Source organism: Phoenix dactylifera, chromosome 2 (genome assembly GCF_051530095.1).
Source record: "Phoenix dactylifera cultivar Ajwa chromosome 2, Ajwa_hap1_PhDact_Kaust_v1.1, whole genome shotgun sequence".
NCBI lineage: Eukaryota > Viridiplantae > Streptophyta > Magnoliopsida > Arecales > Arecaceae > Phoenix > Phoenix dactylifera.
In genome coordinates, this window is record NC_143191.1 from 12887501 (window position 1) to 12901848 (window position 14348).

Here is a 14348-nt window from a genome sequence, read left to right on the forward strand (position 1 = left end):
TCACCAACATGCCTAAATTTAGCCCGCACTGGGAGAAGAAAACGAGACTAAAATGAAACTTGCAGTCACATATGGTGTCCATCATGCCAAGTGGATCGGTTCTAGTAGTTCCTCGTAGTAATGAGATCAAGCTCTCCAAGCTTAAAACCTCTTTGATATTCTTTTAATATTTGAGGGGCACAATTGCAGCAACATACATGAGTTGCCTGGATATTTTAACCACAATCCTGCACAAACGCAAAATCAGAAAAATTACTTTGACAATTATAAAAAAACAAAGATAAAAATAAAAGTGCACCAAACCTTGATTTAAGTGGGCGCATCAAGCGAGCGCACAGTACGTGGAAGCATAAACTCAACAATGATAGGATAATGTGATGATGGATAGAAACCATCAATATTATCATTCACAACTTCACAAGATGCTGGGACCAACGAGCGCCCTCTAAAGAGAATCCAGTCAATATGCAAATCCTGAGTCTGGCGATCCCAGCAAAGGCAAAGAGCTCTGAATATCAACTTTAGGAACTCCATAGCACCTTGTTTGTCCCCTGCAGCAACACAAATAAAGTGGTTTGCCAATTTCATTCAATAGAACTGCACACATCAGAAATATTATATCTCAATGGAGAATCTACTAGGTAGAGTAGTTGTCTGTCAAAGGACAGACGCTAAAAGAATAATAAATTAAGGCAGGATGTTCTTAGTTCGGTGAGGAAAACTTCAGTCAGGAAAAAGATTTTAAGGCAGAAAAATCAGCATTTCAATGAAGGAATTACCTTTGAATCCATGATATGTGTGTATCAAAGAGACATTTTTCCGAACACGAGCATTTGGCCAGGCATCTCTCATATCACCAACAACTCCATGTTCCCTATTACCAAACCATCAAGAATTATCATTTATCTAGTCTTTCATAGATTAGGATGACAACAGCTAGGGAGATTCTAATTTTTTTTAAGTAGCAAGCATGTGTGTGTGAGAGAGAGAGATGTGCAATGATCGATAACATTGCAAGTGGAAAGGTCAGAGATGCAGCTGCCAACGTGAACTAGACTAAGGGTCTCAAAGAATTGAAGCCTTAAAATACTTAATCCTGAAGAGAATGATACTCAATGTGATGGAAAATTTTGAAAAATGGTGAGAGAAAAGGAAACATAAACTCCAACAGAAAACCATTGGCCTAGTATTTAGTTTGTCTTTCTCCGTTCATTATTAGTATTTGGATTACAGAAAGACCTAAATGCAAGTCAAATTCTTAAAAGCACCTTCATTTTCTTACATATAATCACTTATGTGGATGAAGTACTGGTTACAATTTGATTAAATGATACAATATTCAAATAAGCATCAATCATTGTCACTCTCCTTTGATTGCCACGTCTGCCAATAATACTTCAATCGTTCTCACTCTCCTTTCAATCTAATTTCTAAGAGTAATGGTAGAAGCAGCGTTCAAATGTCAAGTTTCCAAACATATAATGCCTTCATTCCTCATTTCTCAACACACACTTGCAATTAGCAATTCATCCATAAGTCTATGTCAAAGTAACATTTCTGAACATCCATTTTCCATGCTACAAACCAATAGGGTAAGCAACTCAGAGAAACACCAGAAATGCAATTTTCCATGTAAAAACTAGAAAAGCATATTTATTCCCTTCTAGGGTAGAAAAGTAAAGCGAGCATATCATTCCCTTCTAGGGTAGAAAAGTAAAGCATACAACCGCATTAAGCATATCAAAAGAAAGGTCAGTGCTCAGCAAACATACTCCTCCTAAAAAAACATACATACTTGATAATAGTTAAATGTTACTGATACATAGAATTGCAAAAGCTTGTGGGAAAAAAGCCCAAGAAACACTCAATAAACAGTATCACTTTAAAAGCTGGAGAGATAAACTTTAACATATTTTTCTCATATCCAATATTCATATATCGACTGTCAAGAAATATACCTAGATCTCCCAAGCAAAAAACGCCCCGTTGTCGACTCCTTTTGTGTGTTAAATCCTCCACAGTATACAACTGGCAAGTTAGGTGGCAAAGATGCTATGTGTTGCCATGTGAGTAAAGCACTTCGTCTTCGTGCACGAGGACTAAATTCATCGAGGTTTGTATTTACAATCTGGAAGCTGAACCCTGGTGGTTCAACTCTCTTAAGTTGAAATGTGTGGAAACCATGTCAAGGTAGCAAAAAGCAAATAATGCATGGTATTTGTACAGGAAAAGATATTAAAGGAGACAAAACATATGTGGCAGCCTGAAAGGATATCGCCCATGTAGCGATACATGGCACTGTGGCTCCCCATGATATGCTTCCGGGAACAGAGGGTGATTCTGACAACCAAAAGGTACCACCTTCAAGAAGCTCCACCTTCATCAAACACAAGAAAAAGTTTGGGGCATCTAAGATTGATATAATTCTTAGTAATACTGGTTTTGATGCACAAATATCAGAAATCAGTAAGATCCAGAGAACATCTTTTGGAGAAAAAGCGTAGCCAACACATCTCTAGAAAACATTTGAGGGAAAGGATCTGATACCTTTTCCTTATCATAGAAGATAGTGCAATGTTCATCTGAGGTATCCTGGGATCCTTTCCTTGAAATCCCAAATTGATCATAACCTGGAAAATTGGAGAAGACAAATTAGATAGTTGGGCACCTAACTTCATAGTCAAAAAAATTATATATAAAGTTGTGAACTGACAATAAACTATATGAACATAAAATCATACTGGCTAGGATGTATAAGGCTGAAGGAACATGATAATGCAGAGGGGAAGAAAACGAGAAGGGGGAAGGGGGGCTGGGGTTATGAAACTTAATCTCCAAAATTGAAATCAACGGCATGGTGATGGAACTGCAATGCTGATCTTCATATTTACAACTTTCTAAGAGCATCATATGGATGCATCCAGAGTCCTAAATGATATAATATATATACAAATAATGCTGAATTTTTGTTCTTGACTTATTTTATTTTTTAGTTTTTCTCTTCTTTTATTCAATTCTTTTATTTTTTATATTTTAATGAAGACTACTGAAATTGAATTAAAGAATGCGGCTGCTACTCTGAACAAACATAGTAATGAAGATGCAAGCCTGTAATAATTGTCCAGAAAAGCCTGCTCCGTCATTGATTACAACATGAATAAAGGAAATCATATGCATCAACCCAGGCAGCTCTGATTTTGGGTTCACTAAAGTTGCTAATAGACACTGATCGAACGATTACCTGATCCTACATCACTATGATCAAATATTGGGGGAGCACATAAACGCCCCGAAATGTCCCGGTTTTTGAGCACTAAGTGATGGAATCATACTTGGAGTCAAAATTTTCAGCGATCTCAGATTGAAACCAAGCATGCACACAAAAACAAAGAAGTCAAATGGTACAAAAAGGGGAACATTTATATCAACCAAGAAAGTTTCGATTTTGCATCAATAGAGTTAATAAGAAACATGTACGATCCAAAAAAATCAAGTGATCTCAGATTTAAAATAAGCAAACACACATCAACAGTCCGTATGATCACCTGGTAAACACTGCTGGAGGTACTCCAACTGCCACTTCAACCCTACAGCACTCACCAAAAAGATAATCCATCAAGAAAACCTACTCTTTTCGATTAACAAACCAAGCGAACGAGGGGATCATAGTTCAACGCAAGGATTATAACGAATGGAACGAGAAAGAAAAAAAATCAGACCTTGTTGAGTGCAGAGGATAGTGGGGGAGTAGCTGGTGATGACACTGATGCAGAGATCCCTCCGCTTCTCCCACGAGTTGGGGCTATCGCTCGGCTGATCCCCCTCATGGAGATTAAAGGTCATCACCGTGATCGAAACGCTCATCTTTCTCCCCCCTTCTCAGACTCCCTCAATCCGAAGACTCCAATCAAGGAGAAAAACGTAGGAAAAGCGAAAGGGTTAAAGATCTCCGATCCACATGACCTTTGCTTCTCGAGAGAGCCGATCTACATGACCATGGAATTAAAGATTACACCAAAGCGCAGAGCTTTTCCTCTTCCTTGTGATCGGATTCTTGATCCTTTTCTAATCTAACTTAGAACGACACGAGGCGGGTGAGAGTTTGTGCCCTAATTATTAGTGGCAGCGGAGCCAAAGGAGAGAGCGGTAGTCAAAAGCACAGCGAAAGCCTTTAGCGGAAAAAAAAAAAAAAAAAAAAGCACAGCAAAGGGACACTGGGCGAGAGAGATGCGGAGCGCTTTGTTTTGTTTTTTTGTCGGCGATGAGGCAGGGGGACAGAGGCGAGTCGGCGCGCGGCGCTGCCGATCATGACCGTCCATCGGGTGATCATTGCACGTAGAATCTCGATGAGGTGGCCTGCGTGCTGATACAGTCATCGTACGGTAGGAAAGATTGATTTGACCAAGTAACCCGGGTGGCGTACAAGTGCGAGAATGTTCAACGCGCGAGCGCAGGGAATCCGCAGGTGAATTAAATCGGACATTCCCAATTGAAACACAAATTTAAAGACGTTCAAACTCAATTTTTGATGAGGTTAAAGATTTTTTTTTCTTAATCTAAAAAAAAGAGAGGCAAGATTGATGAATTTTTTTTTCTTTTAGTATTGAACATATCATCAATCGACACATTATAACGCTGTTGTTACTAAAATAAAATTTTATAACATTATGATGTTTGTTTTGAATTAATAGCTCTTTTTCTTAATCAAAATGATAATAATTAAACCTACATTGTATTAGGATCTCATCGATGTTTATGAAAATAATGATATACATCTTAGACCTAACCGATTTAATTCATGTTGATGAAAAAACAAAAGAATTCCATCTTGGACTCAGGATAATTCTAGAAGCCTTATGTTGAAAAAATTAATTAGCGCATGCGGCCCGAGACGCATGTCACGAGCGCGCACGCCTGCACGCGCCAGCGGGTGCACGCTGGCACCCACTTGGGCGTCCGCGGGCTGGCCACGTCCGCGCTTTCAGTGGATGCGTGCCAGCACCTGTTGGCCGCAGAATGACCGCGGACGTGTTTGCAAAAAGTCCAAAATACCCCAGTTTTTTTTTTGGGTCAACGTCTGAACCCTATAAATACCCCTTATTTTTCTCCTTTCTGGACACGAAAAAATAGAAAAAAATTCTAAAAAAAAACTTCTTCCTCTTCTTAGCCACTTTCTGATTTTTTTTTACACATTTATTCAGCAAAGTTTATTTTATTCTTTTTATTTCGTTCTTTACTAGATCTGTAAGTCCAATCGAGTTCGTTTTGGCTTCTTCCGAGATATACTGAAGAAGAAGTTTTAAGGTCGTCGTATCTCTGAGAAGGATTGCCAAGAGACCCGCATGTAGGGAGAAATACTTCTTTGGGACAGCGTCTACGCGCTTCGACCTGCCTTCAATCAGGCTTTTACTTCTTACTTTTATTTTAAATTTAATATTAGTAGATTTGTAGCATTCACAACTTTATGTTTTAAATTTATTACATGAATAGAGTTCTTTTGTGCTAAAATAAATTTATTTTGATACTGAATAATGTATATATTATATTTCTTTAAAGATTTTCTATTAATTGTAAGGAAGAGGAGATATTTTAAACAACAACTCCTTAAGGCAGGGTCCGGGGGAAGCATCCCCCCGAACCCCCTCCGCTTCTCTTTAACTCGAATTTTTCAACCGGTCCCGATGTCCCCCTTTTTGGAAAGGATATCGGTACCTGAGTTCGGGAACTTGATTGAAAAAGATTTCGGTATTGAATCCCATCCCTAATTAGACGGGACAGCCTTGGAGAGGGGGACCTATTTGCCTATTTAGATAATTTATTACTAATAATCCAAAGAAGTATCTGTTTATTTTTCTTTGTTAGTAATATATAATTCATTAAATTCATTGAATTGGCATATTAGATCTCAATTACAATAATTGATTTGCTAACACAAAATTAGTAATCAATTATTCTAATAAGGTAATAAATTATTCTAATATATAATTCATTCAATTGACATATTAGATCTCAATTACAATAATTGATTTGTTAGCATAAAATTAGTAATCAATTATTCTAATAAGGTAATAAATTATTCTAATATACAATTCATTGAATTGACATATTAGATCTCAATTACAATAATTGATTTGCTAGCACAAAATTAGTCAATTATTCTAATAAGGTAATAAATTATTCTAATATATAATTTATTGAATTGACATATTAGATCTTAATTACAATAATTGATTTGCTAGCACAAAATTAGTAATCAATTATTCTAAAAAGGTAATAAATTATTCTAATATATAATTTATTAAATTGAAATATTAGATCTCAATTGCAATAATTGATTTGTTAGCACAAAATTAGTAATTAATTATTCTAATAAGGTAATAATTTGTTTAACCTCCAAAAGGTTTATCATACCTCCATTGGACTCCTCAAGAAGTAATTTTCAAATCTCATTCAAACAAAAAATTCAAAAATTGGTTAATTCATAATAACTAATTTAAGTTTGCACTTAGGCTTTTCTAAAAGTTGAATTTATGTGATTTCTAGTGATTATATTCACTAACTAATAGTGTCAAAAAAAAGCTTGTCAAAAAGGCATACGTGCCTAAGAAAAGCTGATACTTAAGTGAGCCTAGTGCTCCACTACCGATTTAGAGCTGATATGGTTATTATTTTTTGAATATATCAACTAGACAGCTAAAATTCAATATAAATTCTAGTGCAATCTTTTAACATAAACTTTTTGCCTTCATTCAGGTTTCTGTCTCTGTTCTATAACCTTGAACCTATGGCCTCTAATATTAGTGAGCACCTTAGTGCCAAACCTAAAAAATTTGATGGTCATAACTTTAGAAGGTGGCAGAACCAAATGCAGTTCTGGCTTACCACATTAGGCTTCATCTTAGCCATAGGTGAGAGCACTACTAAAGTTGATAACGAGTCTAACCCAATTGCTTCACAACCTGCTACTCGCCATAACCCAAACCGGAGTTCATCTTCCTCCCACACTGAACCTTCTGCCTCCACCAGCACACCCTCTAGGACACCTAATGAAATTGACTATCATTGCATGCATAGAATCCTAGGTGCCCTTTATGAGAGGCTGTATGATATTTATTACACAACTAAGAGTGCCAAAGAACTCTGGAATATTCTAGAAAATAAATATGGTCTTGATGATGCTGGGGTAAAAAAGTTCAAGGCCTCTAACTTCAATAACTTTAGGATGGTGGACTCAAAGCCTATGAATGACCAAATCCATAATTTTGAAATTCTGATCCACCAACTTAGTGCTAATAGAACCAATTTGGATGAATCATTCTACGTAGCCTGTCTGATGGATAGACTACCTAATTCCTAATCTGATTTTGCTAAGCCTCTGAGCCATACTGAAGGAGGTTTCACGCTAACCCAAGTTTTGAACTCCATTAGAATTGAAGAGCAGCATAGGCTCAGGAGCACAACTTCTACTGGATACAAAAATAATGCTTATAATATAGAGGCCCCACCTAAGAAAAATCAGAACCAACCCTTCAAAAATAAACATTACAAAAAAAACTCTGCAACCCTAGAAACCCTAACCACCACAATGAAAAACCTATCCAATCCCAAGAGCAGAAGAAGAAGAAAGAGGAAGATGGTGTTCGTTTCTATTATGTGTGTGGTCGGACCAACCATTTGTCTCCCCAGTGCTTCTATAAGAAGACTGCACCTCTTCAATGCAAGAAGAAAGATCCACACACAACCGGTGCTCAAGTCAACATGGTGACTTCCGACGCTGGCTCCTCTGAGACTGCTTTCCGGTCTGTTTTCTTTCCTCCTGAAGTTAACATGACTTTACAAACATTTGATTGGCGGATTGATACCGGAGCTGGTATTCACATTTGTTCGGATTGCTCATGATTTTCTTCTTACCAAGTCTCAAGTAGAGGAGCTGTGATCATAACAAACAGCTCGGAGGCACGTGTGCTAGGAGTGGAACGTGTGGACTTAAAGCTTACTTCTAGAAAAGTCATGTCCCTACACGGCGTCCAATATGTTTTGGTCATTAGGAGAAACCTAATTAGTGGTTCCTTACTTGTCCAGCAAGATTTTCATCTTGTTTTTGAGTCCAATAAAGTTGTAATTTCTCATGGCGTAATATTTATTGGAGAAGGATTCATTAGTGAAGGATTGTTTAAGTTGAATGTAATAGTTCCTTCAATGAATAAAAATTCTTTGATTATGAATATAGAACCTCCTTCTATTTGGCATGGTAGATTAGGTCATATAAATTATAATTCAATTAAGCAACTTATGAAACTAAATTTAATACCAAAAAGTGATTTTAAGAATCATGAAAAATGTAAAATTTGTGTAGAAGCTAAACTCCCTAAGAAGTCTTTTAAATTTATTAATAGGGATTCAGATCTATTAGAGTTGATCCATAGTGATGTATGTGACTTTGGTAGAACTTCTAGGGGAGCTAACAGATACTTTGTGACCTTCATAGATGATCTATCCAAGTTCTGTTATATCTACCTAATTAAAACCAAGGATGAGGTGCTCAACAAATTTAAAATTTTTAAGATCGAAGCTGAGAACCAATAGGAGAAGAAAATTAAAATTCTTAGATAAGATCGGAGAGGTGAATATACATCTAATGATATAACTTAATTTTGTGAAGATCATGGGATCATTCATTAAGTGACTGCTCCCTATTCTCTCCAATCAAATGAAGTAGCAGAAAAAAAGAATAGGACTATAATGGATATGGTTAACTCTATGCTTATAAGCTCAGAAGTACCAAAAAATTTATGGGGGAAAGCTCTAGTTTCAGCCTGTTATATCCTCAATAGGATTCCCTCTAAAAATAATGATCTAACCCCATATGAAGTTTGGAAACATAGAAAACATACTCTTAATTATTTGAAAGTATGGGGTGCTTGGCAAAAATGAAAATACCTGATTTCAAAAGAAAGAAAATAGGATGTAAAACAGTGGATGCCATATTCATAGGATATGTAGCCAATAGTAATGCCAATAGATTTCTGGTGATTAATTCAGAAGAAAATAATATTAGTAACAACACTATCATAGAAGCCAGAGATGCAACATATTTTAAAGACACCTTTCCACTTAGGACTAGAGTAGATAGTGGTATAGCCAGTAGCTCTAGTAGAATAAGGACAAGAGAAATAGAAATAGAAGCAGAACCTAGGAGGAGTAAGAGATCTAGGGTAGAGAAAACTTTTGGAGATGACTTTTATACCTTTCTTATAGAGGACTCTCCAACTACTTTTGAAGACGCAATGAAATCTTTGCATTCACCATTTTGGAGAGAAGCTGTAAACAATGAAATGCAGTCAATTATACAAAATCATACTTGGAAACTGACTGATCTTCCTTCTGGATGTAAAACTATAGGTGCAAATGGATCTTTAAGAAGAAACTTAGGCCTGATGGCTCTGTAGATAAATTCAAGGTTAGATTAGTTGCCAAAGATTTTATTCAAAGATCTGGGGTATATTTTTTTAATATCTATGCACCTGTAGCTAGGATTACTACCATTAGGGTTTTGATAGCATTAACCTCCATCCATAGATTAGTGATTCATCAGATAGATGTGAAAATAATTTTTCTAAATGGAGACTTAAATAAAGAAATTTATATGAACTAGCCAGAGGGATTTATAATTCCAGACCAAGAAAAGAAAGTTTGCAGATTAGTCAGATCTTTTTATGGTCTTAAACAAGCACCCAAGCAATGGCATTTGAAATTTGATGAAATCATACTGACATTTGGATTTGAAATCAATAGTACAAATGAATGTGTATACTATAAGAGAGTTAGAAATAAATTTGTGATCTTGTGCCTCTATGTAGATGATATACTGATCTTTGGATAGATCTTTAGATAGTTAATGAAGTAAAGCAATTTTTATGTCATAAGTTTGATATGAAAGACTTGGGACAAGCTAACTTAATTTTAAATAACAAAATAATTAGAAGTGCAAATAGAATTGAGTTATCCCAAAGTTATTATGTTGATAAGATTCTCAATAAATTTAATTATACCAATTGTCAGTCCGTCTCTACTCCTTTTGATTTCTCTACACACCTTAAGAAGAACTTAGGAATTCCTATCCTTCAAAGCCTATATGCTCAAATCATAGGCTCATTAGGATTTCTAGCAAACTACACGAGGCCAGACATAGCATATGCTATGTATAGACTTAGTAGATGTACTATTAATCCAAATAGAGATCATTCGACAGCATTAGAGGGGATGCTTAGCTATCTTAAGGGTACCAAGTCCTATAGTTTGCACTTTAGTGGATTTTCTGCTGTTCTAAAAGGCTAAATCATAGAAAATCCACTAAAGTGCAAACTATAGGACTTTAGTGGTTTCACTAAATCGGGCTATATTATGTGTGTTGCTGATTTGATCTGAGCCATCGACCGAAGTTCAAGGTTAAGACCACCTTGGCTTCACAGATGTAATCAATTGTCACTAAGTGAAGGTTCAAACCGAAAGATACTTACACCTATTACATAATATAAGAAATCTAGCATTTTGTTTTGATTTTAAAATTATTTAAAAATTAATTTTTGTGGGAGATTGTTGGAAAAATTAATTAGCGCACCCGGCCCGAGACACGTGTCTCGAGTGCGTGCACGTGCTGGCGCCCGCTGGGGCACGTGTCTCAGGCGTGTGCACGTGCTGGCGCCCGCTGGGGCGTCTGCGGGCTGGCCGCGTCCGCCCTTTCTGCGGACGCATGCCAACACCCATTGGCCGCGGAATGACCGCAGACGCATCCACAAAAAATCCAAAATGCCCCTGCTTTCTTTTTTTGGGCCAACGTCTGAACCCTATAAATACCTCTCATTTTTCTCCTTTCTGGACACGAAAAAATAGAAAAAAATTCTGAAAAAATTCCGAAAAAAATTTCTTCCTCCTCTTAGCCACTTTCTGATTTTTATTTTTGCACCTTTATTCAGCAAAATTTATTTTATTCTTTTTATTTCGTTCTTTATTGGATCTGCAAGTCCAATCAGGTTCGTTTTAGCTTCTTTCGAGACGTACCGAAGAAGAAGTTTTAGGATCGTCGTATCTTTGAGGAGGATTGTCAAGAGACCCGCACGTGGGGGCAAATACTTCTTTGGGACAGCATCTATGCACTTTGACCTGCCTTCAATCAGGATATTTTTTCTTACTTTTATTTTAAATTTAATATTAGTAGATCCGTAGCATCCACAACTTTATGTTTTAAATTTATTACATGAATAGATTTCTTTTGTGCTAGAATAGATTTCTTTTGTGCTAAAATAAATTTATTTTGATGCTGAATAATATATATATATATATATTATTTCTTTTAATATTTTCTATTAATTGTAATTATAGATTTATTTGCTTATTTAGGTGATGTATTGCTAACACCTTCTACAACTTGGAAAATAATTTTTAAGATTTAATAAACTAGTATCAACAAAGGGCAGTGCAGTTGGATGCTCAATCCGTGCCTACTCAGGACAGACCTCGTCGATAGCCAACCCCAAACCACTTTCTAAAGGAACAAAGCCATATTCGGGTGAAGACCAAACCTCTAGATTCAGGAGCAATCCTGCCTTAGATACTTCTCACTGAAGAAGGTCATAAATATCTCTCACTCTGACTCTGGGGTTGTAGGATGTACATCAAACCCTCACATCCAGACCAGCATACCCCGAAACCGCCAACAATTGTACACTCTCTGCAATGTGCTCCAAATAGGTGGCCGATCCGGTTGGAATCCCATCCTATCCTGTCGGGGCAGATGAGATCATGAACCCGCAAACCATCCACGGCCTCAATTTTGACCATAGTCGGCTATAACCTCATCGGAAGAGTATTCACCCAAGGGTCCTCTACAATATTCATGTTGTACCCATCTCCAATTAGCCATATGGTGTTAGCCAAAATGGTGGAAACATACCTACTAATCTCTCTCCATATGATGGAGCACCTTCAGCTATTCTAAACTGCCCCACCTACCGTAATCGGTCTGTAACGGGCTATCATCATTTAACTCGAAAAGTACTAAAGCTCAAGGACCAGTCTTACTATATGTCTAGCAATTAGTGCCTCTCTCCTCGTAAGTAGAGACTAGACACCCGACCCTCCTTCCCATATTGGCTGGTAAATGGTACCCCATGCGAACAGGTGCACCCCATATATATGAGACTAGTGTTATTCAATTCTTGAGTAGATACGTTTCCTCAAGGAAAAAGATCAATGTATACACTAAATAAAGTGAAGGATCTAAATCCAATTTGACCTATTTTTCATGCAAAATTCTTTGTGATATGTGAGAGACGCCATATGGTCGCTCATATATCTAATAAAGGCTTCTTTAGAAGAGCAAGAAAAGAAAGAGGAAACAGCACTACGGATCTTGGAATGAAGGTTGAGGCCTAGAACGAGGAAGCTTGAGGGGTCCTTAATGAGTACCTGTGGGTTCACTCACCTAAGAATAGAAGCACGAGCAAAGTCATCTTGATGCTGCTGAGCAATAGTTTGAAAAGTAGCTTCCTAATCCATGATAGCTAGATGGTCTATGAGAATGGTTTGCAAGAAGATGGATAGTAATAAAGACCCAGGAGGCTAAATGTTGTGGTAGAAAAGGTTGAAGAATGCATTTGATTTATAATCAAAGTGTGCTCCATACCAAGGCGTAATCCGAAGAGATTCATTTTGATTACAACATTTTTAAAAATTAGGTTGCAGCAGTTTCCAAGAGACAACCTATGTTACATAGGCATGTGTCCACACTATGATGAAGGAGAGGAAGCGATGTTACATGGTTCCTATATGGCGATAGAGATAAATTTAAGAAAAATGAGAATCCTAATAGGCAAAGTTATTTAAAAATCATTTTAGATGCTGACATTTTGCAAGAAGTATGAACATGCTCAATACATCCCATCACCCTTTTTGATAGAGATGAGATGTGAGGGCATTGTTTATATCATATTTTGCTAATGATGGCACTCGAAGGATGCATGCATATTCAATCACATGGCAAGGCCAAGGTAGGATAATGATGAGCGGTCTCGAGCCAAATACCTTGAACTACGATGATAGCTCAGAGGCCGAAGTCCTAACACCATCTAGGAAAACATGCTAAATGAAGATCAGTTTAGAAATGGCAATGGGTAGGGTACCCATAAAATTTGAACTACACATACCCAAAACTATTTAAAATCCTATGGCCTAAACCTATCCCAAATCCGATTAAAGATTTAACCAAAAATCTCAAAATCCATCCCATCAAAAAATGGTAAATACGGTATCCGAACACGCCAAATTAATCTTTATTCAGATTGGGTTATTCGGGTTGGGGTGGGTACCTGACCTAAAATTTCTAAAAAAAGGAGGGGGGATAAGATAAAGTAAAAATGGGTATAAATAATTTGACAAATAATTTAAACATAAAAGAGCTTTGTAGCTTAATGATAAAGGCAGAGGTCCCTCTATCGGTTTGGAAAATGATGTGAAATCTAGCGGTTACTAGAACATAGAGAGTGGAGGACATTTAGTGTTGGTTACTGGAACTATCAGAGAAGTGGAGGTTAGACAGCTATCGACACTAGAAATGAGCAATTACCATACTGCTTACTATGTTATGTATAAATAGCAGGATGTAACCTGAAGAAATAACCTTTTGGCCAATCAAATAGGTTATTCAATTATGTCTTTTGTTTATCACCGCATCTATTTTTAATTTATTTCGTTTAGTTATCCAGCTTTACTTTGGTTTATCTGTAAGTATATAGCATAGAAATATAGACCCCGACTATATCCTACCTCCTTTTTTGGGCAAGCAATATTACGATAATGAAAGTTCTTGAAGATCAAGACATCAAAACCCATACTATCAACCCTTTATCCTATCTTCTTTTCGACTATCGACATCAATAGCATGCCCATGCACTCGCATGAACTTGCTAAGGGATGCATGTGTCGCCCATCCTCCCTCCTCCCCTCCGCCAACCTACAGAGGAAGATTCCATGACTAACAAAGATGGATTCCATATATTTCTTGGGTTGAAAAATAAAAAAAATGGATAGAAAATTTTGTTTTAAAATGGGTTGAACTAAAAGGACTCAACTACCAAGATAATAGTTGAAACACATAATTTTCTATAAATAAATACATTATATTATAAATGAGGTTATTTTAAGCAAGTTAAGGCATTTCCATAATTTGTTCTTTCCATAACAATGAATCCTTATTCTTTTGTTATAAAATGAAAGGAAAGAAAAGACAATATACTTTATCATACCAATTGATATTTTTGAAACTTTATTATTTTGGAATAACTAAAACC

General features: G+C 36.6%; 1 protein-coding gene across 3 annotated transcripts in view; it reads right to left on the reverse strand.

The window, feature by feature from the left end:
* LOC103698197 (DNAse I-like superfamily protein) overlaps positions 1-4215 on the reverse strand; it is a 4547-nt gene extending 332 nt beyond the window's left edge. The window contains exons 1-8 of one of the 3 annotated variants that reach the window (XM_088715380.1): positions 3720-4215; positions 3546-3587; positions 2548-2630; positions 2275-2377; positions 1959-2172; positions 780-874; positions 304-551; positions 1-227 (exon numbers count right to left, since the gene is read on the reverse strand). The exon at positions 1-227 is cut by the window's left edge and continues 332 nt beyond it. In XM_088715380.1, coding sequence (XP_088571506.1) covers positions 310-551; positions 780-874; positions 1959-2172; positions 2275-2377; positions 2548-2630; positions 3546-3587; positions 3720-3864 — 924 coding nt within the window. In that variant the 5' untranslated portion in view covers positions 3865-4215 and the 3' untranslated portion in view covers positions 1-227; positions 304-309. Of the gene's footprint in view, positions 228-303; positions 552-779; positions 875-1958; positions 2173-2273; positions 2378-2547; positions 2631-3545; positions 3588-3719 lie in introns of all 3 variants that reach the window. The other 2 variants (XM_088715382.1, XM_088715381.2) reach the window with 2 other exon arrangements.
* Positions 4216-14348: the final 10133 nt, after the last annotated feature.